This window comes from Triturus cristatus, chromosome 3_2 (assembly GCF_964204655.1).
Source record: "Triturus cristatus chromosome 3_2, aTriCri1.1, whole genome shotgun sequence".
NCBI classification, from domain to species: Eukaryota; Metazoa; Chordata; class Amphibia; order Caudata; family Salamandridae; genus Triturus; species Triturus cristatus.
This window is the reverse complement of record NC_140584.1, coordinates 932,226,589-932,254,068: the sequence shown is the minus strand read 5'-3', so window position 1 is coordinate 932,254,068 and position 27,480 is coordinate 932,226,589. Positions and strand designations below refer to the sequence as shown.

At 43.3% G+C, this 27,480-nt stretch overlaps 1 protein-coding gene across 1 annotated transcript in view; it reads right to left on the bottom strand.

Annotated features, from left to right (window-relative positions):
• The window catches only part of MED13 (mediator complex subunit 13), a 1,552,815-nt gene that overhangs the window by 502,709 nt on the left and 1,022,626 nt on the right, over positions 1-27,480 (bottom strand). The window contains exon 22 of the mRNA XM_085649419.1: positions 14,921-15,112. Coding sequence (XP_085505545.1) covers positions 14,921-15,112 — 192 coding nt within the window. The remainder of the gene's footprint in view (positions 1-14,920; positions 15,113-27,480) is intronic.

Below are 27,480 nucleotides of genomic sequence, written 5' to 3'. Positions count from 1 at the left end.
GCAAATTCTCTGTTCCCCGTTTTAAGCTTGTTAGAGTTGGTGGTCGCTCTTTTTCTTACCTGGCGCCCTCGCTCTGGAATTCGCTTCCCATTCCCTTACGGTCTGAAACGTGTTATCTTAAATTCCGCAAAGGAGTAAAGACCTGGCTGTTTTCTCTGTAATCGGTCTCTTAAATACTCTTGTCTGACTAGCGTCGGGAAACCCATGGGTAGCTGCGCGCTTAACAAATTCATAAATTCCAATTCATTCATTCAGTGTCTCTGGTCTTGCTTAGGCCCGGAGGCGAAGGCGTGACCGAAGCCTTTTTGTGTGTTGGCGCAGGTGTGGGGGGGGGGGGGGGGGGGGTATAGTACTCACGACCCTCTGCGCCGGAGTGATGTCTTCCACATCTGACTCGTCGGCCTCGGAAGCACTGACGAGGTCCTCTTCGATGCGCTGCTGTCCCGGATCTTCGATGTCGTCTCCGAAGATATCGACTGGAACAGAGGTCGAGGAGTGTGCCATATTTCTTCTAGCTCTTCAGTCCCGAATAGTCTTTTACGATCGGAAAGACTTACAGGCCGGACAGTCTCGAGCCTCGTGTTCGGGGGAGAGGCAGAGGTTGCATACCTCATGAAGATCGGTGTGGGGGAATTTGGACCCACATCGAGGGCACTTCTTGAATGGAGTTCTTTCCATCAGCTGGGACCGGAGCTTGGGTAGGCCCGAAGGCCGCAGTCGACGACTGGAACCGAAGGGTTGCCGATGAGAAGGTGCGTTGATTGAGGAGATCGCGATCGAAACAATACCGCGATTTGGGGTGAGGATTCCGCTTCGATCGTCGAACTGGCAACTGTTCGGAACCGGAGCGCGAAGATTACATCCGAGCCCGATGGCGGAATAAAACAATCTGAGGATGGAGCCGAAGCCCATGTGCAATACGATCCAAAGGAGGAGTCACCGACCTCGTGACTTCCAAAGACTTTCCAAGAGGAAAAACAAACTGCAAACATCCGGGCCCAACACCAGATGGCGATCTATGCAAAAGTGTGTAATCTGCAGCTCATATGCCTCGAACATATACATACATACACACACATACATATAATCGTTATAATCGTATAACCAGTTTCCCAAACATGAATGAATGGGCTAGGGTGATGCCCCTGTGATAACAGTTCAGAGCAAACAACAATTCATGTAGCTTTTTTCTGTAAATTTTATAACCTACAAAGGAAAAAATGGTTAGTGCCGTTTTTAAAGAAACTTGATTTTAGAAGATGCAGACCGGTGTGTTTAGCTTTATAATTTTTAGAAAACGAATTTAAGATATGGATCTTTAAGTTTTTGAAAAACGTGATAAAATGTAGAAAGTTGATAACACTGTGATGGATTACCTGTATTATAATTTTATTTCTATGGGAAAGGAGCTGATGTTTGTTAAATCTGAATAACCATGTATTTTTATGATGTTCTTTTATGATCTTCTAAGAATAGAAATCGAATAAAGCTTGTTTATATATAACAACGCATCCTCCACTGTCAATCCCCTCCCGGATCCCAACTCTTCCCCTATTTCCTCTCCTATCCATGCGAGACGTGTACCTGCTATATTTGCAAAGCGGAATACACGCAGTAATAGAAACCCTCCGCTAGGCACCCAAGCTAATCTCAGCGATGGTGCCATCACAGTTGTATCTAAAGCATTAGAGAATAGGGTACCATCCACTGACACTAATATTTCCAACTCTATAGATAAAACTATAGGTACCACAGATACTACTGATAATATTGACTCAATAATTGACACCAATATAGTTTTGACAAATAGGTTTCTCCCTCTACAGAATATGGCCCATGGCATACAAAATGGAGTAACTGAATCAGGAAGTATTTAATCTGCAGGGAGTGTTCTGAGTGAAAGAATAAGTGATCATAGGGGTAAGGGCTCTCTAGATGTACTGTCTGAAGGGGGACAGGATTTGGTTTCAACTGTGCTAGGTCTAAGGGCTGAAGTTACTTCACTTAAGACACTTATTGCAGCACTTATCGACCAAGATAGAAGCATGCCTTTAACATCCCATTCCAAGTCAGAAATAGGCTGTGCCCTAGGATCAGTTACCAATATAAAACCCATAGTCCCCTTGATGTCTATTCCCACACGCTCTCTTGGTTCTACCCTTAATAAGAATGGTCTGCAAAACCAAGTTAGAATATAAACTCCCAATGGCCTAAAAGTTAAATATTGCCAACACCATGTTCAAAACCAGGGCGGGACATATATATGACCACTGTGCCCAAAATCACCTCACATATAGGATATGAAGATCGCCCACAACCTTGTAGCCCAAGAGGCTAGATGTTGCTCCCGACGCCAACCAGTATTCAAATAAAATATAGCCCTCGAACCTCTTCTCAGTTACAAAATAGCGACCTTGACACTTTAATGGGGTCTGACTTGCTACTGTTGATTGACTGTCCCATGGAAAAGCCAGGCCTATAATGAATCATAAGCTAACTGCAGAGAAAGGCTCAGGTGAAGGTTACTATGACCACTCACAGACAGATATTGATGTCCCCAAAGATGGCCCTCGTCTACCACAGGAGTTAGCCTTAGACTTGCACTTAAGTTGTAGCTTGGGAGGGAGTTACCCTTGGTCAACAGGAGGCTCCAAAACAGTGCTTTGGATGGTTTCCTGGAATCCAGCTGGTGTGAGGTCCAAAATGGCACTTGCGCACTGGGTACAATACATAGAACAATACGATATATGTATTTTACAGGAAACCTGGACGAACACTCCAGTCTTTATACCTGGGTATGTAACCTTTTGTCGTCCGGCACTTAACAAAATGCATGGTCGGCCTGCTGGGGGACTAGTGATCTGGGTTAAAATAGATCTCCAACTAACTATGTGAGATCAATACTCTTAGCCCGGCTATTCTAGCCATCCACATTAGGGGCCGGAATGGTGTTGGTCTAGATCTTTCTAATGTTTATGCCCGAGGTTCCAAAACTGGAAATAGGTCTCCTACCATACAATTGCTGGAAGATTGTCTGGAAGGGAGGGAGTCCACTGACCCATTGATAATAGCAGGTGACTTTAATGTCACCTACGAACCGCTAGACGTAGAGGATATAACAGACTGTGGCAAAATCGATAAGTTATGGTGTGTACCGGGGCTTGATCTATCACCTATCAAAAAATGGACATGCACAGAGTTGCAGTTTTATGCATTAAGGCTTGAATATGGGCTTAGGGCAGCAAATGGGAAGACAAGGTCAGATAAGAAGGGGGCGAATACTTTCAATAGGACAGCTAGTATGAGTCGTATCGACTATTTCCTTGTAGATGTCAAGCTGTGGCCTCGGGTGTTGGAGATGGTGGTTGGAGCGACCACTGATAGTGATCATAACTCTCTTGAGCTCACAATGTCCTCATTGTGGTCATTGGCCCAAACTGCCCCAAGTATACAACTCACAACTAGGGAGATCTGTCGAATAACAACGGCCGAATAAAATGGGAGCGAGTCGCTATTGACAGCGAAGATCGGAAAAATAAAGATTGATCTATTAGATGATTACAGCGAATTGGGAAGTTTACTTGAGCAACAGGATGAGCTTCCCAAGATCACAGAGGGCCACTCACCATTTTTTAAACAACTGATGTCCTATTTTACCATGCCCCATAGGCCCGAGGGAAAGCCCAACACTATCAGAACTGGCTTCAGTTGGTTTAACGAAGAGTGTAGGACCTTAAGTTCGGAATAAGCTATTGCCATTAGAGCAAATATTTTGCCAGAAATAAGAGAAGTAAGGAGAAACTATAAAGCAGCATTAACCAAGGCGGAAAAGGCTTGGGAGGAAGACCGTTGGCTCCAGATCAGTAATGCATGTATGAGGAAAGACTGCAGTTCTGGCTTCTTGTGACAAGGGTGGGGAGGTTAGAAAAACCAATTCCACCCTCACAATTCAGATTTAAAAAATGACTGATCAGACATTGCAAAGGGTGAAATAGATCAATCTGAGTACATTTAAAATCAAAGACTAGATCCAGAGAGTCCAGTAACGCGTGTAGTCCAACAGTGCAATGTATAAAACCCAATGTATCGAATTCCTGAAAATTCAGTAGCTAATGTATATTCCTCAACTCTCACATTGATCACCTAATATAGAGCACAGCTGCCTAGTTTTCCTATGCTAATACAAAAATCATGATTGTCTTATAATAGAAATCGTGTGGGCAGTGTGGATTTCTTTAAAACCACTGCTGCAATACAGAAGAGTCACGTTCTGAAATATGTAATGTTTAATGTCCAAAAGACGTATATGATTCATTGCAAAATTGCAAGTCAACTGACTAGAATATATTATTTTAGCTGTCTATATATACATATATTCACAACTATAATCTTCTGCACCGCTCCATAACAATCCCATTTTCAGAGTTTAGTGCCAGAGACACTTCCATGTATTGGGGCAACGTGATGACCTTTGACTACCATTGTTTTAATTTAATTTATGTGTTTAAATTCCCTTTGCACTTGCATTTCATGTCTCCTTACAGCTGCAGAGTGTGAGTGTTTTCACAGAGTAGAACAGCCTTGCCAGGAACAGAATATGTGGGATGTTTGTTTGAAAGCGAGAGAGAAATGTGTGAAATGTACTTCTCTGTGTCGGAGTGTAGTGCTATAGGCAGTGGTACACAAATGTGCATGATGTTGTACATTGGGAAATGAAGTGTGAGATGCCATAGGCAGTGGTGCACAAAAGTGCATTGTGTTGTACACTGGGAAGTTTTAGAACGTTTTCACTATTGGCTTTTACATGCCCTCATGCCATCTTGAATTCTGACTCCGTCTAGCTTGAGCTTTGTGCACACAGGCAGGGCCCTGATCACTCAAGCTGTTTAGGTTATCCACATTCAAGATTGTTTCTGTACTTTATGGCTTTACTAAGAAAAGGGGCTGAACATGTTGGAACTCAGAAAAATAAGTGAGAGCTCTTTTGCCATTGGAATGCTTGCATGGAGAGCGGCCAGCTCCAGTAAGTTACCATGGCGCAGAGGAGGTCCTCTCGGAAACTTCTAGTGCTTTGAGATTATAAAACTGGAGGTTTGTTGATTTGGAAAGCGGGATTTTAGACCTGAATGAAGGCAAACGCATCTAATTCAGTGTAGGAGTTCCCTGCTTGCGGAGTCTCTTGTATTTAGTTTGTATACGTATACACACACTATATACATATATATATATATATATTAGCTCCAAACCGGGTTCCTTGCATACGAATCAGGCACCAACTCCGTGGGATGATTTTAAAGAAATGCTTTATTTCAAAAGCTGTGGCACAGACGCGTTTCGGCGAACGAGTCCGCCTTGCTCACTGTGTCTGACCCAGTTCACATATACTGCTTATAAGCTGGTAATGTGCACAAAGTACACACCCCCCAATTACTTGGCAACCAATCAACAAACAATTTACATGAAAGAAATACTTATGTCAAACAAGTCTTTCCTCAGACAAGTGTCAATCGAAAAATATAACGATACAAAGTATTTGAAAGAAAGGGCATATCAGTACATCATTATTTGTAAAAAGTGCAGGAAAAATTCCCAAAAAAACAGTGCATGGTGCATAAACATTTAGGAGGTACAGCCCAAGTGGGCATTCGTAAAGCACAATATAAGAAATCTACTATTGATGACCAAAAGACAATGCAGCCACATAGTATTAGTCTGTTATTGCCATGTATTAACCAAGGAGGACTTACTGAGCACATATAAACAATTCAGCTAAATCAAAAATGACTAGACTGGGTCACGACTCAAAGGATTGTTTACAAGGATTTTCTGAAGAAGCAGTTTGAAATTTATAGATGAACACTTAGCGCTTCGTCGGCATTCAAACCATTAGGAATCTTACAATCTAATTGAATAATATATCGTGACTCCAACTTCCTCAGAGCAAGTTGTCTATTCCCACCCCTGACATTTTTCTTGATACTGTCAGCCACAAAGTATACCAAATCTTCTGCTTTACCATTGTGTACTCTGTTGATATGTCGAGCCACTGGATATGTTGGGTCTTTGTTATTAATTGCCCTTAAATGTTGCAGAATTCTGACATGTACCGGGTGAATAGTGCTACCGACGTACATCTTATTGCATGTGCAACGTAGTACGTACACCGCAAATTCGGTTTTGCACGTGAAGTGCTCCCTGATCTCAATGGGAGTTCTCCTAAGAGGGGTCACGATGGATTTGGTATTGATTCCGTATTGGCAGGCTTTACACTTTGTACATTTAAAAAATCCTTTTTGGGTTTTTAGCCAGCTGGTACCTTTATCAGATACCGGAGCATTAGAAACAAGTTCCTGTTTCATGGACTTAGCTCTCCTGAAAGTTAGCTGGGGGAACTTGGCACATGAAGGACCTATAACAGGATCACACCTTACAATCGGCCAGTGTCTGTACAGAATTTGTCTGAATCTCTGATGGAAACTATTGTAGCCAATAATTAGCCTTGGTGTCTGTTGGGCTGTTTCCCCTGAAGTTGTTTTCTGGCCCTTGTTCTTGAAAAGAAGATCCCTTCTTTCAATATTTTGGCACTTATCTTTGGCTGATTTGAGAGTTTTAACATTGTAGCCTCTATTCTTGAGTCTTGTACACAAATCATTTGTTGCCATAGTGAGGCTCTCAATGGTGCTACAGTTTCGCTTCATGCGGAGGCACTCGGCATAGGGAATGCTTTCAATGAGTTTTACAGGATGGAAACTCTGAGCATGTAAAATGGCATTCCCTGATGTCAATTTGCGATGTGTGCGTGTGTGTATACGGTCTTTCATGGTGTACAGTTCTAAATCAAGGAACACAATAGATTGTTTGTCTATGGTGCCAGTGAACTTTAGATTTAAATCATTGGTATTGATCGTGTTCACAAAATCAACGGCACTAGACTCACTGCCCCTCCAAACAATAAAAATATCATCAATGTAACGTTGATATAAAACAACATTTTCAATCATTTGAGTATTGCACTGAGTCAGGAGTACTTGCTCCTCCCACCAGACCATATGCAAATTCGCATAGCTGGGGGCGAAGCAAGTACCCATAGCTGTCCCTTGAACCTGTTTGTAAAGAAGCCTATCAAACAAAAAAATGTTGTTAGTTAAACACCAATCCACCATATTTAACAACATCACTGCGTGTTCTTGTAAACTTGAATCTCTTGCGTCCAAGTAATGTTTGGTTGCTCGAATGCCATCCTGATGTCGTATGCTAGTATACAGACTCTGTACATCTAATGTGACAAACAAATAGTCCTCTTGCCATTTAAAATCAAAAATCTTGGCGAGAAAATCGCCAGTATCCTTGATATAAGCTGGTAAAGTCCGTACAAAAGGCTGCAGAAAAAAGTCTATGAACTTGCTGGTATTTTCAAATAAACTCCCAATGGCAGATATGATTGGCCTTCCGGGAGGACACTCTGCATTTTTATGAATTTTTGGTAGTAAATACAATTGCGGTGTCACTGGATAGTCATTTTTTAAAAAATCAAATTCGTTTTTGGTTATTAACCCATTCCGTTTCCATTCATATAAACATCCGTGGAATCGTTCTTTGGTGCTAATGATATTAGTTGCACTGATCCGTGTATAACAATTCGTATCTGATAATTGGTTCAAAGCTTCCTTGTTGTACATATCAAGGGGCCAGAGTACGATATTCCCACCTTTGTCGGACCAACGTACCACGATGTCAGAACGTGCTTTGATTTTTTGCATTGTCTTTGAATATCCAGCTGGTTCTTTATTTTTCAGCAAATTAAATGTATTACTACTATCAATTGCCAAGACTCTAAGTTCCTGAATCATTTTGTCTGCAAAAATGTCAATATTGTCTCTTGGCATAAGAGGATTGAAAATGGATTTAGGCCGAAACGGTGTTGACACAAATGTAGATACATTATAATCCAAAACTGCTCCTGTTGCATCCGAAATGGGTACCTGTGTTACACATTCCTGCTCAAGTTCCGCCATGTCTTTAAAGAAGGCTGCTTCTGCTGCAGATAAATTGTCTGATTCTGGTTCAGTGCTTGCTCCTTGGTCTAGCAAGATTTTTTTTCTCTTTGATATTAAAGAAATGTTTGCGTAATTTCAATTTTCTTGTGAAATGATACAGATCTATCCTTGCTTGGGTGTAGTCAAAATTAGTAGTCTTACAATACGACAGTCCTAAAGCAAGAATTTTTTCTTCATCCGAAGTCAAAGCCATGTCAGTTAAATTAACAACAGATGCATACTGGTAAGTAGCATATTATATATATATATATATATATATATATATATATATATATATATATATATATATATATATATATATATATATATATATATATATATATATATATATATATATATACATACATATATACATACATATACATATATATATATATATATATATATACACACATATATATATATATATACACACACACACACACACATATATATATATACACACACACACACACATATATATATACACACACACACACACACACACACACACGTATATATATTTGCACGAGTTACTTACCTTCGGTAACTGTGTATCTGGTAGAGACGTTGTCTAGACGCAGATTCCTTAACTTAGAATATCCCCAGGCGTCAAGACTGGATCCAGAATTTATTTTGCAGCAGCACCTCTGCGCGCCGGGGGATGGCGCCACACGTAGGTGACGTCAGCGAGGTCATACAAGTTCCTCCCGCCGCGCGGACGTCAGTTTTCTTTGGAGAAACTTTTCTGCGGCACAACGCAGAGCCACTAACAAAAACTGTGAAAGTATGGGAACAGTGTGCGAGGAATGAAAATCCATGAATAAAGAAGGAAGGTGGTGCAAGATACCACTGTAAAAGAGAAGTAGACACTGCCCACATATAAGAGAAAAAGCTGCGAGAAAGAGCCTCACAAGCTAAGCGAAGACCCTTCCCCAAGTGCAACAAGGGAAGAATATCTCAGACAGAAATAGACTGTCATTACCATGTGGAACTGTGTCAGCCAGCAAGAACGGAGCACAGAGAGAATAGTGCACAGCAGGAAGGTATAAAAGACTGGCACTGCCCCTATAGTAATGGAGGTCTGAAACAGAGGTCAACAGATCCCCAAAGGACTGTAGAGGAGACCAGAACCCTGAGCCAGTAGAGAAGGCAGCAGGAGAAGAGAAGAAAAGAAGATGAATCTCCTGGTGAAGGTGAATCAAAAGGCACCATTTTACAGGAAGAAACCCTTTGGAGAGAGTCCGCTGTATATGGCAATCAAAATGCACCATTTTACAGGAAGAAACCCTTTGGAGAGAGTCAGCTGTATATGGCAATCCTCAAAGGGACTCAGCAATGTGAGCACCCATGAGAGAAAAACCCATGGTAACTGAAAGAGGCCAGTGGAGAACCCCACTTGGTAAGGTTATCCCAGAACGGGGAGGCTGGGTGGGCCTTAAGGAATCTGCGGTTAGACAACATCTCTAACAGATAAATTGTTACCGAAGATAAGTAACTCGTACATCTGATAGAGACATCTAGCCGCAGATTCCTTAACTTAGAATAGATACCATAACCATACCCCAAGGGGGAGGTGGGTCTGCGACAGAACAACAAAAAGTGCCAAGCACTTGAGCCGTCAACAGAGTGACGGACAATGGGGGAGACTGTGGCGTAACAGCCAGACAGCAACCCAACTAGCTCAGAAGAGCAAGAGATAACAGGACGCAGACATCCCCAAAAGTGCCAGAATGGTGCTACACCATAGTTGAACAAGCATTAGAGGTAGAAACGGCACCAGCCATATACCAGAATATAAGAGAGAGCGGTAAAAAGGGCCAGTCTCAGCTTAATGGCGCGCAATGTGAACACCTACCAAAGGTTGAGAAGAAACATGAAGAGATGCAATCAGAGCCTACCAGACTAGTTCACGGAAGGAAGGCCGGAGAGGCTACAGCCAAGAACCAAAGCTCAAGAGGTAGAACTTCGTAATGCTTTTAGAAGTGCAGGCGGAAACAAAAAACACGCCAAGTGCACACCCAGTCCCAAAGGGGGGACAGGGGCGAACGGTAACACTCTGAAGCATGCTGATGCGGGCCACCACAGAAACATGCAAAGAGCCACAGAGACCACAAGGTGGTGTAGTTAAAATAAGCATAAGACTGCCCGCCAGGCAGCAAGAAGACTAAGGTGAGAACCAACACACGAAATAAAGATATGCAGGGTGTAGACCTAGGACAACTGACATCAGAAGAGCCGTCCCTGCATGCCCAGCTAATATAATTTAGGGTGATACCTAATGAAGGAGGCACATCCTAAGGAAGGGGCAGCAGAGGCACCAAAGTACCAAGGCGTAGAAATGGAGGAAGAATCTCAGAATTCTAGACCACACCCTCTGACTGGAAGGAAAGTAACCCTGGTCCAGAAAGAGAGAACATTCAGTACCGGAACACCAAGAAGGGAGCAGTGCAATACCGGGGAACCACTCCAGTAAGTTGAACACAAAAAGGGACCTCATTGGCAATCCACATGTATCACTGAAAAGCGCCCTGACACAAGGAGACATTGGACCAGATCTTGCAGCCTCGAAGAGAGGTAAAGACGAAGAGTACCCATGGAACTTGTATATATACATAATATAAATATATATAGCAAAGACGGGTAAACGGGCCACGACTATGCAACATGGTTGCACAAGAACACACCTAGTGCATTAATGGCAGACGGTATCCGCATTTAAAGCGTGATAAACACAGTAAAAACCTCCCAAGGAGGAGAATGAGGACAAAAAGTAAGATGACCCATGACGTATAGAAGAGGCGCCAAGGCACAACATTAAGCACCGTACAACAACAGATAAAAGCACCTGGTGACTCACAGATCCCAAGAGATCTTAGGCCCAGTTGACATAAAGCAGAGCTATACAAGACCAGGTACAAAAATCTGTGGAATACTGCCACAGGAGACTAACTGCCAGCTCAAAATGCATAATGCATCCAAAGGATGCTAAATAAAAGGGTAACTTCCCCCGACCATGCGAAAAGAAGACCTGAGGCTTACTGCCAACCTAAAACAAATAACGCATCTAAGGGATACTGAATTAAAAAGTACCACCCCAGAACAAACGTCTGAGGAATAGAGGCCTAAGGGGGAGGGCGAAAGCCCGCAAGGAGGCACTTAACAGCCGAATCAGCGTGAGCATCAAACAACAAAACCCCAAAGGGTAAATCAACAAGTCGCTCCCGGATATTCTCCGGAAAGACACTATCCCGCAACCAAGCATGGCGCCGCAAGGCAACCGAACCAGCCATAGCCCGGCCTAAGGAATCAGCAGTATCCAAGGCGGAGCAGATCGTAAACTCAGCAAGATCACGGCCATCCCGGAGAAGATGGAGGTCAACACGAGCGCCTTCAGTGGTGGCGGAGAGCAGAGACTCTGCAGAGTCCCACAGGGCAGAGGTAGCCCGAGCCAGGACACACACTGTATTAGGGATCATAGGGTAGCACTAGTGGAGGCAAAGATGTTACGACCCCATGACTCAAACCATCTGGGCTCCCGGGAGGGAGGAAGCATTAGCCGGGGCAAGGAAGGGAAGGCAGTTTACAAAACTAACCCTTGCACGTCAGGATGCACAAATAAGCAAACTGGATCATACGGCGCAGGACGGTGGCGGTGCAAGACAGAACGAGCCACCGCTTCACCGGAAGCCAGCCGCACCCAAGTACCCAATAGGGCATCATAAAGAGACGCTTCAAAGGGCAGAAGCAGTTCCACATTCCCTGACCCACGGTGAAGGAAATCAAGTAGAGGGTTCTCAGACAAGGGCGCTAAAGGGGGTTGCATGTTCAAAATCCGAGTGGCCAAGGAGACTACTCAGAAAAGCCGCTCCAGCCTTGGTAGCTCTCCGTGGAGGGGACAGCAGCTCATCCGTAGGTAAGGGCTGTAAGCTGACCCTCCCAAGACACTGATGGTGCGACCAATGCCCAACTGAGGGGAGCCCCATTGATGAATGGGGGTCCTGATGGGGGCGCATGTCCGGAATGTTCTGGGACCCGTGCCCCCGACAACAGATGAAAGTGAGGTCGAGGACCTCCGCGACATGCTCCTCAACTTACCATTAAGTAGCGAACAACGGCCCCGGGCCCCAGAGGGCGATCGATGGCGGAACTGAAAAGTAGAGCAGCCCGCCGGGGGACGAGGCGACTCCAACCGGGACAGCCGTGCCAAAAGAAGTTTCATCCGGCACTACCGCCGGAACTTTTGCTTGAGGTGTTGGCAGGCGTCGTACTCCGTGGAGTCATGGTGCTCGCCCAGACACCACATACAGATAAGATGTGGGTCCGTTGCAGACATTTGCCGCGAACAGGAAGTACAAGTTTTAAAACCTGAAGTCATCGCACACTGTTCCAGATGTGAAGCGTCGAAAAAGGGCCTGAAAACAGGCCAGAGGAACCGCTTACTCCGGATCCGCGTTGCACGCGGAAAAGAAGGAAACTGACGTCCGCGTGCCGTGAGGTACTTCTATGACCTCGCTGACGTCACCTACGTGGACGATGTCAGGGCGGGGTCATGTGGTGCCATGCCCCGGCGCACAGAGATGCTGCTACCAAAAAAATTCCAGATCTAGTCTGACGCCAGGGGATATTCTAAGTTAGGGAATCTGCGGCTAGAATATATATATACATATACACATACATACATATACACACACATACATATACACATACATACATATACACACACATACATATACACACATATACACACATATATATATATATATTACCTACTGGCGGTCGCCAGTAGGTAGTTATAGTTAGGACCCTGTTTCCATAGGGAATCCGCAACATTCTATTTTGAATAACTTTGGCGCCGGTCGACGAATCCTCGCGAATTTCTCAAAATAGGTGGGGCGCTACGCTCCGCTCCTACCCTGAAAGTCTCGGGGGGATTCGTCAAGCGGGGGCTGAGATAAAAGGGGGGTCCCAAAACGCATTTTTCCCATGCATTTTTCCATAGGACCTTTAGACAGGGCTACAGCCCGAACGGCTGAACAGAATTACTAGAAATTTGGCAGAGAGGTAGTCCTCAGGTCAAGGAAGTGCCTTTTGTAGGTTTGGTGTAAATCTGTTCAGTAGATTCTGAGAAAATAGCCTTTAAATCAATATATATAACTGAGCCAGCTTACGGTACGCTTACCGTAAGCTTACCGTACGCGTACGGTGGCGTGCGCGAGCGCGATTCTGATTGGCTGTTACATCTAAGTAAACATTCGAATCGGTCGAAACCAGGAAGCGGCGGCCGCCATTTTCTCTCTCGCACTCTGAGGGGGGGGGGCTGTAAACAAAGGCAAAAAACATATAAAGGGGCTGTTTAGACAGCGCCCATGCACATAGCCATGTTAGTTGAGTCCTCAAAGATCCCCCAAGGCCAAAAACGGTAAATTTTTATTTTTTGAAAATTTCGCCGATTACGCTTACCGTACGCGTACGGTGCGCTTACGCAAAAAATTTTAATAAAAAAAAAAAAAACTCTGTGCATGGCATATTATTGTCATCACTTACAAATTAAATTTAACAGATTACCTATCACAAGGAAGCGCATAATATGTCCTCCATGTGCGCACGGTGCGCAACGTGGGCACGCGGTGCGCGTAGCGCACTGCGTGCCCACCTTGCGTGTACGGCACTAACTGCGTAAAGTAGGTGAGCGGTGCGCGAAGCGCACCGCGTGCTCACTGTGCGCGCACGGTGCGCGAAGCGCACCGTGCGCGCACGGAACGAACTGCGTTAAGTGGGCGTGCACGCCACGAATGGCGTAAAGTAACTTAGCATTTAAAAAACCGTACAAATTCACTGAAAAAACCATAGGTTTCACACACGTTATAGTTAGGAATTAGCATTTAAAAAACCTTGCAAATTCACTGAAAAAACCATAGGTTTCAGACATGTTATAGTTAGCGGAAATTTTACTGATAAAAAACCAATGAAATTCCCCTGTTATAGTTAGTGCAGGCAACTATAACTCATGCGACCGCAATCTTCTGCTGATGACATATGTGTCTTTATGAAAAAAAAATATTTGTAATATATGTATAGCTAAAAATTTATGGAAGACGACATGGGCAAATAAGTGTCTAAATACAGTATTAGCATCAGCAGAGGATTGCGGTCGCGTGAGTTATAGTTGCCTGCACTAACTATAACGGGGGAATTTCATTGGTTTTTTATCAGTAAAATTTCCGCTAACTATAACATGTCTGAAACCTATGGTTTTTTCAGTGAATATATATATATACACACACACATACAAAAGAAACATTGCCCTCGAATGGAGACGCACTCCCAGGTAGGTTTTTCATTTATTTTAATGGAAACTGTAGCGAAGCCAGCAGGAGGCATTGAATCAATTCAAAAGCAGCCTTAAGCGTTTCAGGTGACACGCCCTTGTTCACAGGGAAAGTCGGAGTGCCCAACAGCAATTTGAGTCACCTAATATGCATTTAAATAACAGTTCCGTTCCCAGTGGGCGGTCTGCAAGTGCAAAGCATTATGGTATAGGCAGTACTGCAGTCATTTCACTCAAGTGAGTTTGCCCTTGCTTCAAACAATAAAAAGTCATTAATACCCCAGTGGGTTGATTAAAATGTCCCGCTCCTGAGATCGCTGCACACATGTCATCCATAAAGACCTGCCATCCAGAATAATGACTGCCAGTTGGTTTCTCCATTCGAGGGCAACCTTTGTGTACGTACACAGATTTTTATGGGTCTTTACATAAATATCCAGTTTTACACTCTGCATTGTTTTAAACATAGAAAGAAATTTAGCAGGAAAAATTAATAAATGTCCGGTATGAAATTATGAAGGCAAGACCTACATCTACAACTTTGCACTCTCACCTCAGGACTTCGAAGAGCAGTTTCTATAGCTAATCCAGGACCAAAACCAGTCAATGTTTTTACGTTGGTGGAGGCAGGCAACGCCCTTCGACACTGGGTAAATGTTGAAAATGCCAAAGACTTTAAATGTTGTGTATATATATGCCGATCTTCGTGCTTCACAGGTTGCAGCAGGTACTGACATGGGACAATCTGGTAAAAGATTTAAAAAAATCGTGGACATAGGTTATACATTTAGTCTAAAAACCATTAGAAAGAACATTGTAGAAGCAAGCATTTGGATTATGTATAGCAGCTAGAACAGGAGTGCTTGGCATGATCTCTCACAGAATTGACCATAAACACGTTGCAAAATTTTTATAGCAAATAAAGCTATTAAAATGTGTATATTTGGCCATAATACTGCAGTAGGTGCAACAATTGGGAACATGAAAATAACTTCTTCATTAATGTATCAGTTCTTTAAGTCATTGCTCTCCAAACGTTACTAATGGTTTGGCATTGCCTGCAGTGCAGGAAGGAGACTGGAGGAGAGCATCTCCAAAGAAAGACATCACTGCAAAAGAATGAGTGCAACAAATGTGACTTTCTGCAAGCATAAACTAAATTGTGTTTAAGTGGGTCACCAAACACTACACCCAGTTCCTATACATTTTTCAGGCCAACATAATTGAGTGAGTTGATAACTTAAGTAGCAGGGAAAGCAAGTACCTCTATCATGATAGTTTTTCTGAACCAACTATACTGGTTGAGAAAATAGATTACACAACTGGATCCCAATGATACTGGGCTTGAGGTAAGAGGGCAGCGATTCATGGCCTGTCAGAAGTTAAGCAATCAAGTTGGGCAAAATTTCCAGAGGCACATCTTTCTTACTCATGTGCCCAGAGAAATGCATGCAAAAAGTATGCAGCATAGGCGCTTCCGCCCTCCCCTCGCCCCCAATACGAGCATGAAATTCCTGTGAACCCATTGGAGGTGCTACTATTAAGTGACTTATCTGGGGCACTTCGGCTGATGGCACACCCAAAGCATACCACCTTTAGAAAGTGGTTTCCGCCCCCTCAACCAAGCCTGTGTGTGATCAACTGTGTGTATGGCTAAGAAACCAGCGTTCTTCAAAGGCCTTTTATTCTGTGTCCCTGTGGGGAGAAACAAAATGGTTACTTACCAGTAGGAGTAGTTTAGCGGCTTGAAGAATTTTCTGGATTCACATGCTGGGCATTAATCCGCCATATAGTGGTTGCGTCTGGATTTATTTATTTTTTTCTCTTGTTTTGGTCGCTGTCGACCACCATTTGGTGCCAGGTGCGACGTCAGACGGTATCCTGGAGGTCGACGTGCATGGTAGCCATCTTCGGATTCTTTTTTCCGTTTTGTAGTCTTTGAGATGGTTGTTAAATAAGTTGTTTAATCATTTGCTTCCCCACCTGTTCGTTTTCTTTGTAGGGATGGCCGGGTGAGTCGCATGTGAATCCAGAAAATTCTTCAAGCTGAAAAACTACTCATACTGTTAAGTAACCATTTCGTTTTGCAGAGTGAATCCTTTTCTGGATTCACATGCTGTGCATTAGATTATGTAGCGGGTTCTCCTGTGTTTGGGAGGCTGTGGCGAAAGGAAGACTTTGCAAACAGGTGTTGAAGCACCCCTGTCCAATTTGAGCTTCCTTACTCATCTGAATGTCCACACAGTAATGCTTTGTAAACGTGTGTGGTGATGCCCATGTTGCTGCTGCACAAATAGAGTCAATGGGTGCATTTGCCATGAAAGCCAAGGTTGCTCCTTTTTTTCTTGTGGAGTGAGCTGTTGGCGGAATTCTTTTTTGGCATTGGCATAACCTGATTGGATGACTTTTACTATCCATCTTGCAATGGTTGCCTTTGGAACTGGTGATCCTGTGATGGTATGTGAGTAGGAGACAAAATTGTTTTGTCTTCCTGATATGTTCTGTTTTTTGTAAATAGTACAGTAACGCTCTCCTTACATCCAGGGTATGGAGGCTTCTTTCGCCTTTCGTTTTTGGGTTTATGGAGAAAACTGGTAGGATGGTGTTTTGATCTAAATGATTTTTAGTTACCACTTTTGGTATCAGGTTTGGGTTCGTCTTTAGGATTACTTTATCCTTGTGCATTAGTAAATATGGTTCCTGTATTGTTAGAGCTTGCAGCTCACTTACTCTTCGTAATGATGTGATAGCGAGGAGAACGACTGTCTTTAGAGTAATGTGTTTGAGGTCCGCTGTATGCATTTGCTCAAAGGCTTTTGCATAAGTTGTGATAGTATTGTATTAAGGCTCCATGTAGCTACCGGAGCTGCTCTCGGTGGAGCAATTCTTTTCGCCACTTCTAGAAACCTTTTAACCACTGGCCTTGTGAAAAAACTTTTACAAGCTTTTCCTCTTGTGTATGCTTCTATGGCTGCCAGGTGTACCTTTATGCTCGAGTAGTTGATATTACTATCTAGGAGGTAAGTCGGGTATGTTATTACTGTTTCTTGAGCGTATTGAACCGATCTTATTGTTAGTGGTATATCGCTTCCATTTTGCTATAAAGCATTTTCTTGTGGACTGCTTTCTTGCCTCTTTTAGAATTTCTATTGATCATTAAGGCAGGTTGAGGTGTCCAAGTTCTATGTATTCAGGCGTCAGGATGCCAGATGCAGCGTTGCTGGTTCCAGGTGAAAGATGTGTCCTGGTTGCATTGTTAGCAGGTCTTTCTCTGCCTTGATCATGAACCTCTCCCCTTGGACAGTTATAGGAGGGTTGAGTACCATGTTTGTCTTGGCCATTGAGGGGCAACCAGGATCATTTTGGTTTCTGGATGTTTTGCTTTTTCTAACACTTTTTGCATCAGAGGTATTACTGGAAAGGCGTAAGCAAATGTCCGTGACCAGTTGAATGAAAGTGCATTTCCCGCTGACTGGTGGTGTGGAAAACTCGTGGCAAAGTACTGGCATTTCTTGCTGTGCATTGTTGCAAACAGATCTATCACTGGTGTCCCCCAGAGTTTGAAAATGTATTGTACTGTTTGTTGTTTCAACTCCCATTCGTGTGAATAAGTGTTCTGTCTGCTCAGCTGATCCGCTGTAATAGCTACTCCTGGTAGATGTCCCATTTGTGGATTGATGTTGTGGACAACTGCCCACTGCCAGATCTCCTGCGCTAGTTTGCTGAGGGGAAGGACTTTGTACCCCCTTGCTTGTTCAGATAGAACATTTTTGTTGTATTGTCTGTTTGTTAGGGTAGTCTTTCCCTGAATGTGCCTTTGAAATGATTTCAATGCCAGGAAGACTGTTCTCACCTCTAGGAAGTTGATATGTTTTATGGAATCCTGTTTGTACCATTGTCCCCGTACTTTCAGCTGGTTGCAGTGTGCTCTCCAACCCTTGAGGGATGCGCCCGAGGGCATAGTCACAGATGGAGTTGGGGTCCTGAAAGGTCTCCCCTGTGCTATATTACTGGATGCCCACCATTAGTTTAATGACCTTCCTCACTGTCAGAGATTGACGCTCCAGGTAGTGTTGTCTCCTGTTGGATAGCTGGTTTCCTGTTTTGTGTGGGATACGCTTTTGCCTTTGTTGAGCTCCTTATGGCTCGCAGGAATTTATTTTCCTTTTCTAGTTTTGTTGATAATTGTTTGCGGTTTACTGAAAACCCTAATTTTTGTAGAGTTTGGATAGCTGCTTAAACATGTTTGTAGCATGTTTGTTTTAAATGTGCTCTTATGAGCCAGTCATCCAGATAAGGGTAGACGTGGATTCCCTCTCTTCTGAGGTGTGCTGCTACTGTGGCTAGGCATTTTGTGAATACTCATGGAGCTGATTTTATTCTGAAAGGTAGGACCTTGAATTGGTAATGCGTTTCGTTGTGTAGGAAGCTCAAGTTCTTTTTGTGTCTTTTGTTCATAGCGATATGTAAGTAGGCATCTTTGAGATCTATTGTTGCCATATAGTCTCCTTTTTGGATTTGTGTTATTAATTCCTGAAGAGTACACATTTTGAAGCGTTGTGTCAGTATGAATTTATTTATGAACTTTAAGTCCATGATTGGCCTTAGAGTTAAGTCTTGTTTGGGTATTAGGAAATACAGGGAGTAGTTTCCTTTGAACCATTCTTGTTTTGGTACCAATTCTATTGCTTGTTTTTGGTATAGTTCTTTGATTTCTGCCTCTATCAGAATGCACTCTGCTTTGAGGAAATATCTGTAAGAGACATTAGTTAGTGATAGATTCCTTACCTTAGAATATCCCCAGGCGTCAGACTGGATCCGGAAAGTTTTTCATCAGCAGGACCCCTGCGTGTCGGTAGGCGTCGTCATGCGGCTCCGCGTACGACGCCGAGATGACGTCGTCGGAGCTGCTTAGGCGCACTCACGCTCGCTGACGTCAGTTCTGTACACAACTTCTCCGCGCCAGAAGCGCAGAGCCATGCCAGAGACCGACTACTGGTGCAATAGAACTAGGGCCCTAAAAGGGATGACCTGAACCCTAGTGAACAGTTCGCAGAACGGGAAGGATGGGCGGGCGATAAGGAATCTATCACTAACTAATGTCTCTTACAGATATATCGTTACACAAGTAACTTCTATCACTAACGTGTCTCTTTCAGATGCAGATTCCTTACCTTAGACTACATACCCAAGCAATATCAACCCCGGTGGTGGGTCTGCGATGTGAGATTACACCCGAAAGTCACAAGTCGTGTAGGGTTTGAATAGTGCGGTGAGTGTGGAGAACGTATTTGTCGATAGTATTGGCTTTTATGAGCCAATCGTCCAGATAGGGGAAGACATGGATTTGTTGTCTCCTGAGATGCGCTGCCACTACTGCTAAGCATTTGGTGAATACCCTGGGTGCGGTTGTTACTCCGAATGGGAGAACTGCAAACTGATAGTGCTGACCGTCTACCACGAATCGTAGATACTTCCTGTGCGCAGGATGCATAGGGATGTGAAAATATGCGTCCTTGAGGTCCAATGTGGCAAGGAAGTCGCCTTGTTTAAGTAATGGAAGGACCTGCTGGAGAGTGATCATGTGGAAGTGGTCCGATTGTATATACTGGTTTAGTAGTCTGAGGTCTAGTATGGGTCTTAAGGTCTTGTCCTTTTTGGGAATGAGGAAGTATAGAGAATATACTCCTGTGCCCTGATGTTGGAGTGGAACTGGTTCTTTTGCGTGTTTTTGAAGCAAAGACTGAATTTCCTGTTTGAGGAGCGTGAGGTGGTGAGACGACATTGGACGGTGTTTGGGTGGTATGTTTGGGGGGGGGTGTTTATGAGTTCGAGGCAGTAGCCAGACTGGATAATTTGTCTTACCCACCTGTCTGTTGTGATGGAATTCCAGACAGGTAGGAACTGTTGAAGTCTTCCCCCGACCGGAGTGGAATGGTCTGGGGGGAGTGGTGGTAAGTCACTGTTTAGTGGCTGTAGAGGTGTGGGTGTTGTTGTTGCCCCGCCCTCGGCCTTTGGTATTATTTCCCCTGTAACCTCCTCTAAAATATCCTCTGTTAGGGGATGTTTGGAAGGTGGAAGAGGTGTCTGTTCCCACATTTTTGGAGGCCCCTCTATAAAAGGAGCAACGAAAGGAGCCTCTGGCTTGAGGAGACTGTAATGCTCCAATTGATTTGGCAGTCTCATTATCTTTCTTCATTTTTTCTAATGCAGTGTCTACTGCGGGTCCGAATAGTTGCTCCTGATTAAAGGGTTGAGCAAGAATGGTGGTTTGTACTTCCGGCTTAAAGCCGGAAATGCGGAGCCATGCGTGGCGTCTAAGCAGTACGCTTGTGTTGACTGCCCTAGAGGCGGTGTCCGCTGCGTCTAATGCACATTTGATGGAGGCATTTGATATTAGTTTGCCCTCTTGGATGAGGTCATTGGCCTGGGATTTGTATTGATCAGGCAGGTGTTGCAAAAGGTCCTCCAGTTGATCATAATGAACCCTATCATAGTGAGCCAATAGGGCTTGTGTATTGGCAATACGCCAGTGGTTAGCAGCTTGTGCGGCAACCCTTTTGCCGGAAGCCTCCAAGAGTTTAGACTCTTTGTCTGGGGGCGGTGTGTCTCCGGTTGTTTGGGAGTTCGCCCGCTTTCTGGCATTTGACACGACTAAAGAGTCTAAGGGGAGTTGCGCTTTGATGTACGCAGGATCCTGTGGTGCCGGTCTGTATTTTTTTTCGATCCGTGGGTTAAGAACCCTGGCTCTAACAGGGTCTTTAAAAACCTCAGTGGCGTGTTTTATCACTCCCTTAATCATGGGTAGAATGTGATCGTTTTTTTGCGACAGCTCAAAGGTGTCGAGGAGAAAATCTTCCTCAGGTGTGTCTGTGTGCATGGTGACGCCATGGAACAGTGCCGCCCTGTTTATAAGCTGACCAAACCCTAAATGGTCATCAGGAGGGGAGGGTTTTGAGGGGTATGGAGTGGGATCAGGCATGTCAGGCATAGGGTAAGCCCAGTCATCTATGGGTGCCGTGTCCGGGAGTGTAAAGGGATCATTAGGATCAGTGGGATCATTAAGGAAATCCGGGTCTCCCCCTCCCCCTAAATCATCATCATCCTGTGGAGGTGGTGTGTGAAAAAGAGATGGTACAGGAGAAGGCGGTGGGGGGATGGGATAGGAGGTAATATAGGAGAGAAAGGACGTATGGGTGAAGTGGCACAGTCGTCCTTGTTTAGAGGAGCTGGAGGAGGTGGTGTGTCCAGCTTCCTTTTCTTGTATGGCACCGCGGTGACATGTCCGGTTTTAGGATTGATGTAAACTCGTTTTTGCGTTGGATCTGGCCGAAAAAGTTCCTCAGTGTCCGAAGGTGGCTTTGGCGCCGACTTTTTGGGTTCCGATCTGGATTTTGTGAGATCGGCAGGTTCTTTGTGGACTTTTTTCAGCACCGAGGATGTTTTTGGTGCCGAGGAACTTTTCGGGTCCGATGGAGACCTCGGTGCCGAAGAACGTTTCGGTGCCGGTGGAGACGTCGATGCCGAGAGACGTTTCGGTGCCGATGGAGATTTCGGCCTCGGAGCCTGCTGAAGGTATTGTAGGCACAATAATATGAGGTTTGCTCGAGCCCGAGCCACCTGCAGGCTTAGTTTTCTTCGGAGCCGGGCCCGGGGCTTCTGAAGATGATTTTGGATCGCGACTGGGCCCAGCTGGCAGAGTCTTGACCAATGTCTTTTTTGGTGGGGTTGGGGTAGGGGAGCTGGTAATCACAGGCTGCCCCGGATCAGAATCGTCGGCCTCGGACACGATCTGGAGGTCTTCGGAATCGTCGTCAGGGACATCCTGTGCAAAGATGTCTTCTGGTTCCGGAACCGGTTTGGCCATGATATGGCGTCGAGCTCTTCGGTCCCGGATAGTTTTCTTCGAACGGAATGCGGCGCAGGCTGGACAGCTGGATTCGTTGTGGTCTGGTGAGAGGCACAAATTACAGACCTTGTGGTGATCACTGTGGGCGAACTTTGCTCCGCATTGGGGGCATTTTTTAAAGGGTGTCCTTTCCATCAGCCGCGTCCGGAGCCGGTCCGATGGGATTTTGACGTTGAGTTATACATTTTTGAGAGTTGTTGTGATTGCTAGAAGTTTTCTGCTGGAGCGGAAAAAAGATCATCCGAACCCAATGGCGGAAAAAAACAATCTGAGGATGGAGTGGATGCCCATGCGCACTGTTGTCCAGAGGAGGAGTCACCTATCTCGTGACCAAAGACTTCTTCCGAAGACAACAACAACCTGCAATCATCCGAGCCCAACACCAGATGGCGATCTTATCCTTAGTGTGTGATCTGCAGCTCATATGCCTCGAACACAGTGTTTTAAGTACTGCTTGGCCTACATAAGCTTGTTGGTGTGCTAACACATCTACACAATAGTGTTTGGTAAATGTGTGTGCTGGAGACTATGAAGCTGAATTACATATGTCAACTAGAGGAATGTTACCTAAAAAGGTCATAGTAGCCCCTATTTTGCGAGTGGAATGCGTTCTAGGGGGTATGAATAAAGTTTTTAGCTACTGCACATCATATTTAAATGCATTTAACAATCCATCTTGAAATGCCAGATTTAGAGATGGGATTGCCTTTGTGAGGTGGAGCAAATGCAACAAACAGTTGTTTTGTTTTGGTAAAATCTTTGGTTGAATCAATGTAGTACAATAAAGCTTTTGACATCAAGCGTGTGAAGAGCTCGTTCTGATACAGAATCAGGTTGAGGAAAAAACACAGGTAACTCAACTGATTGGTTTATATGAAAAGCAGAAACCACTTTGGGAAGGAATTTAGGGTTGGTGCAAAGAACTATCCTGTCTTTGCAGAGCTCAAAGAAGGGTTCTTCCACGGTTAATGCCTGTAGCTCCCCAACTCTCCTCAATGAAGTGATTGCACGGAGAAAAGCAACTTTCCATGAAAAAAACTGCAAAGGACAATTGTGCAATGGTTCAAAGGTCTGACCCATAAACCATACTGGTGCAGGGAGGTTTATTGGTGGTATTACCCTTTTCAAGCCTTCCATAAAGACTTTGATTACTAGAACTCTAAATAGTGATAAATGCTGCTGTCCTGCAAATATGCAGCTACCGCTGCAAGTTGTAAACAGATGTATAAGCCAGTCCAGTTTGCAGTAAGTGTAAGAGGTAACAGATAATATTTTGTATAGAAGCATCTAGAGGGTTGATTTTGTTATTACAGTAGACCACAAATCTTTTCCATTATGTTGCATAACAAGCTCTGGTAGTAGGCTCTCTCGCCTCTTTTAGAATAGGCATAGAGTCTGGTGGTAGATTTAAATAACCAAACTATGACTTCAGGATCCAGATCGCTAAGTTTAGTTCTTTGGGATACGGATGTCTGATTTCTCCATGGTTCTGCGTAAGGAGCCCGTTAGTGAGATGCAGCTTTTGATGTGGAACTACTGAGAGCTTTTGGAAGTAAAAAGGAAAATGAGAGAACAATGGTATATCTCGAGGCTTAATACGGTTGGACATGGTTTGAACTCTAAAGAATGGACAAAATTTGTGTAATGTCATCTGCGCTTGATTCGTTATTTGCGGAATTTCTCAGTTATACAACATGAAGAATTAACATTTTGTCTGGAAAAGAAAATTATTTTGTGATATTAATAGATTTAGGTAAACCAATAAAAAAAAAAAACTACAGGACGAAGAGTTTTTAATAAATATTTTTAAAACTTTTTCACTCATTTCCTAATTATGCATAAGGCACGTACTCAAGGTAAGTAAGGATAAGGCTTATTTATTTTTCAGGTCTCCCTCGACCCTCGCAGTAGGAGAGATGCGCGTTTCGGCTGCGCAGCAGCCTTTATCAATCTAATTGGCGCCATACAAAATTCAAGTTTAACACCATCAAGGCATAAACATAAAAAATGGACTTTAGCTGTTGCAACACACCACAAAATTTCAGCAATAATGTTATGTTTCATCTTAATACATTGTTTAAATTCCCATTAATATTCTTGGTAAAGCTTAAATATCTGCATAATGCACATTAAACATATCACCAAAAATCAAAGCATATTGGGCCTGTTGGTAAATGCACAGAAACAATGTATCGAATGTCCTGAGTAAAGACATGTAAAAATGACAAGCCAAGGGATTTGTATATTGCACGCTATGGCGCCAAAGGCGCTCTACAATATTCTGCCCTCCAGATTGCCATAAAATTGAAATACAATAAAAGAGTTGAAATGTGCTGCGTGTACTTTTTACACATATGGAAAGAGACATCATTTCCTAAAAGAAACCGAGACAATTCAGACGTAACACTCGAGAGCTTGTTAAATTAAAAAACACAGGAAAATAACTTGATGCTAGTGTCGGTGTTATCACCACGGAGCTTCAATTACTCACACATGTGTGTATGTCCAACATAAATGCCAGCATCCGGAAAAACATTGCTCCAATAAACAGGACTGCAAGGCCCACAATCCTCTTGAACGGCCATGCAAATACCAGAGTCCGTACATACCAACTGTGTTCCAGTTTAGATTACAAAGGCAACTTGTGTTTATTGTCCCGTAGCGAAAATAGTCATTTCATTTTCACAAGTTCATATTGTAGGAAAATATATTTAATGTCACAATAAATCAGCAGCACCGATTGTTACTGTGTGAAGGACACACATAACGGAACAAAGTATAAGTGATGTTTTATTTCTCAGATGTTAGGAATATACTATCTCTGAAACCATGCACAATATAATCTTGGTAATATTTATATATTGGTAGGATTTACAGATGGTTACTCTTATACTGAGATGATACGGTTATAACACTAATATGACTGCGCTTGTACAACTGGTATACGTGCGTTCACTGTCTGGTCGGTGCCTTGTTGGTAATGATATTGAGGGCAACTACATTGTAATTGAAGTTTATCACTAATTTTAGAGGTTTTAATAACAGCAAATTTAGTTCAAATAATGTCCCATAGATGCTTGGCTTTTATTGCTTTTGATGGGATGCAGATAGGATCAGATTCATACCTAGGCAATATCGTTTGAACACAATTCCAATATGGCAGCGCTTAAACACCAAGGAAAGTAGCATTCCTGTTCAAGGGTGTGTTGTCGATAACATACGTCATCACAAGGCGGGTTTATATACGGCCTCAAGATGGCGCATACATTAAACACAGCAATCCTGTTGGATGCTTTATTCGAGTGAGCAGGTAAGTGTGTTTTGGCAAGGGTAGTTATTTGTTTGGTTACAAATAATGGGAAGGTTTTTCGGATTGGTAATTGCCCTATACATTATATGTCGTTTTAGTTAATTGAATGGATGAAGTTTGTGAGTTGACAAGTGCAACTTAATCGGTGACACTTGTTGGGGATTAAAGACCCAGTGAGGATTAACTAAAACCATTTGCTTTTCTGGCTGTTGAAGCTACCAGAAGGCATAATCGTTTCACCTTTTAGTGATGATTACATCCTAATGTTAAGGTGGGATATTTCAGGCATTTATTCTTAACCATATTGATTGTTTTTTAAATGTGTCTGTATAGTTATTAAAGCATAGTGATATGATACAGAATATGGTGATGATTTCTCCTTTGCCAATTTTTAGAGTCTATGTAAGATACATAAAAGGAGACAAGAGGATCAGATATAAGGGAGATGTGGATTATATAAACCATAGCCCATTCGATGCATGAGACTATACTGAAAGACTTCGCGGTAAGTCGACAGGAGACATTAGGGTCCCATTTTAATAATTGGCTTTGCTCAAATATATGGGTTTTAGTGCCTGTGTGTATGGGCTTGAATAGTAGGGGACGTATGCCTGAACGGGTGGTTGTTAGTCTAATGGAGAGATATACCTGAAGCCCCTGTAAAACTTTGGTGCTATATATATTTATAAAATATCTTTAATAAAAAATGAATATAAAAGGTTTTTATGGATTGGATATGTTCTTTATGATCAGTAGGATGTAGTGTCTTTAGATTTTTGGACATGTATATGGTTATGTAATTGTGTATCTATATGGATGGTAATCTTAATATTTGTATATTCTATATAGGTGTTTACTGCTTGGTTTTATATGTAAAAAGAGAGGAGCAGGTTGTGTTTTGATAAAGGTGGTTCATATGGCTTTAACACCACAAAACGCGTTGACTCATTGATTTAACTAAATCTGGTGGAAACTCTGGCGTGCCTGAGAGAAACCGATTAAGAATGGTTTAACGAATGCCAATGAGAAGCTTCCCACCCGATTAGTCAACAAACAAGTGTTAGTGTGCTGTCGTATGTTTTCTTTTTCCTTCTCTTTTCTATCCTTTTCTCTCTCCTTTAAGGATTGGTTCTGTTATAGTGATGAAAAAAATCCACTCAGGACTTGCTGCTTTTGGTCCTAGAAGCGCTGTTTTATTCATTGTATTGCTTTACTGATTTTAGCTTTGGAAAAGTGTTTTTTAAATAATAGGTTTTTAATATAAAGTATTTTATGTAATTGCATAGTTCAGGCCACATTTTTATAATAAAACAAATCTCACAGTATACATTGTGTTGTGGTACTATGAGTGAAACCGGGGTTTTGGGTTTACCTATCACTTTGGGCTGAGACTGTGCATGTGTGAGAGTCCTGAATTGAACTAAACCCAGAGGGAGTTATTTTCTACAGAACTACTGAGAGCTCCAACAGGATGGTGTACCATGGTTGACGGGCCCATGTGGGAGCTACTAGAATTAGTGTGTGGGATGTTTGCCTGAGTTTCCGAACTGGACACGGAATGAGTGGGAGAAGCGGAAAAGCAAAGGCAAATATCCCTGACCAGTTCATCCATAGGGCATTGACTTTTGAGAACAGGTGTGGGAACCTGGAGCCTTTTGCGTTGTCAACTGTGGCAACCAAGCATATTTGTGGGAATCCCCATTGTTGGAAGTATGGAAGGAAAACTTGGGGATGAAGTTACCACACGTGAATTTGCTGCCTCTTTCTGCTGAGGAGGTCAGCAATCTGATGGTTTCCCCCTGGAAGGTGTTCTGCCAGAAGATAAATCCTGTGATGGATTTCCCAATTCCAAATGGCATGAGAGAGGCATTACAGTTAGAGAGTGTGTGCCACC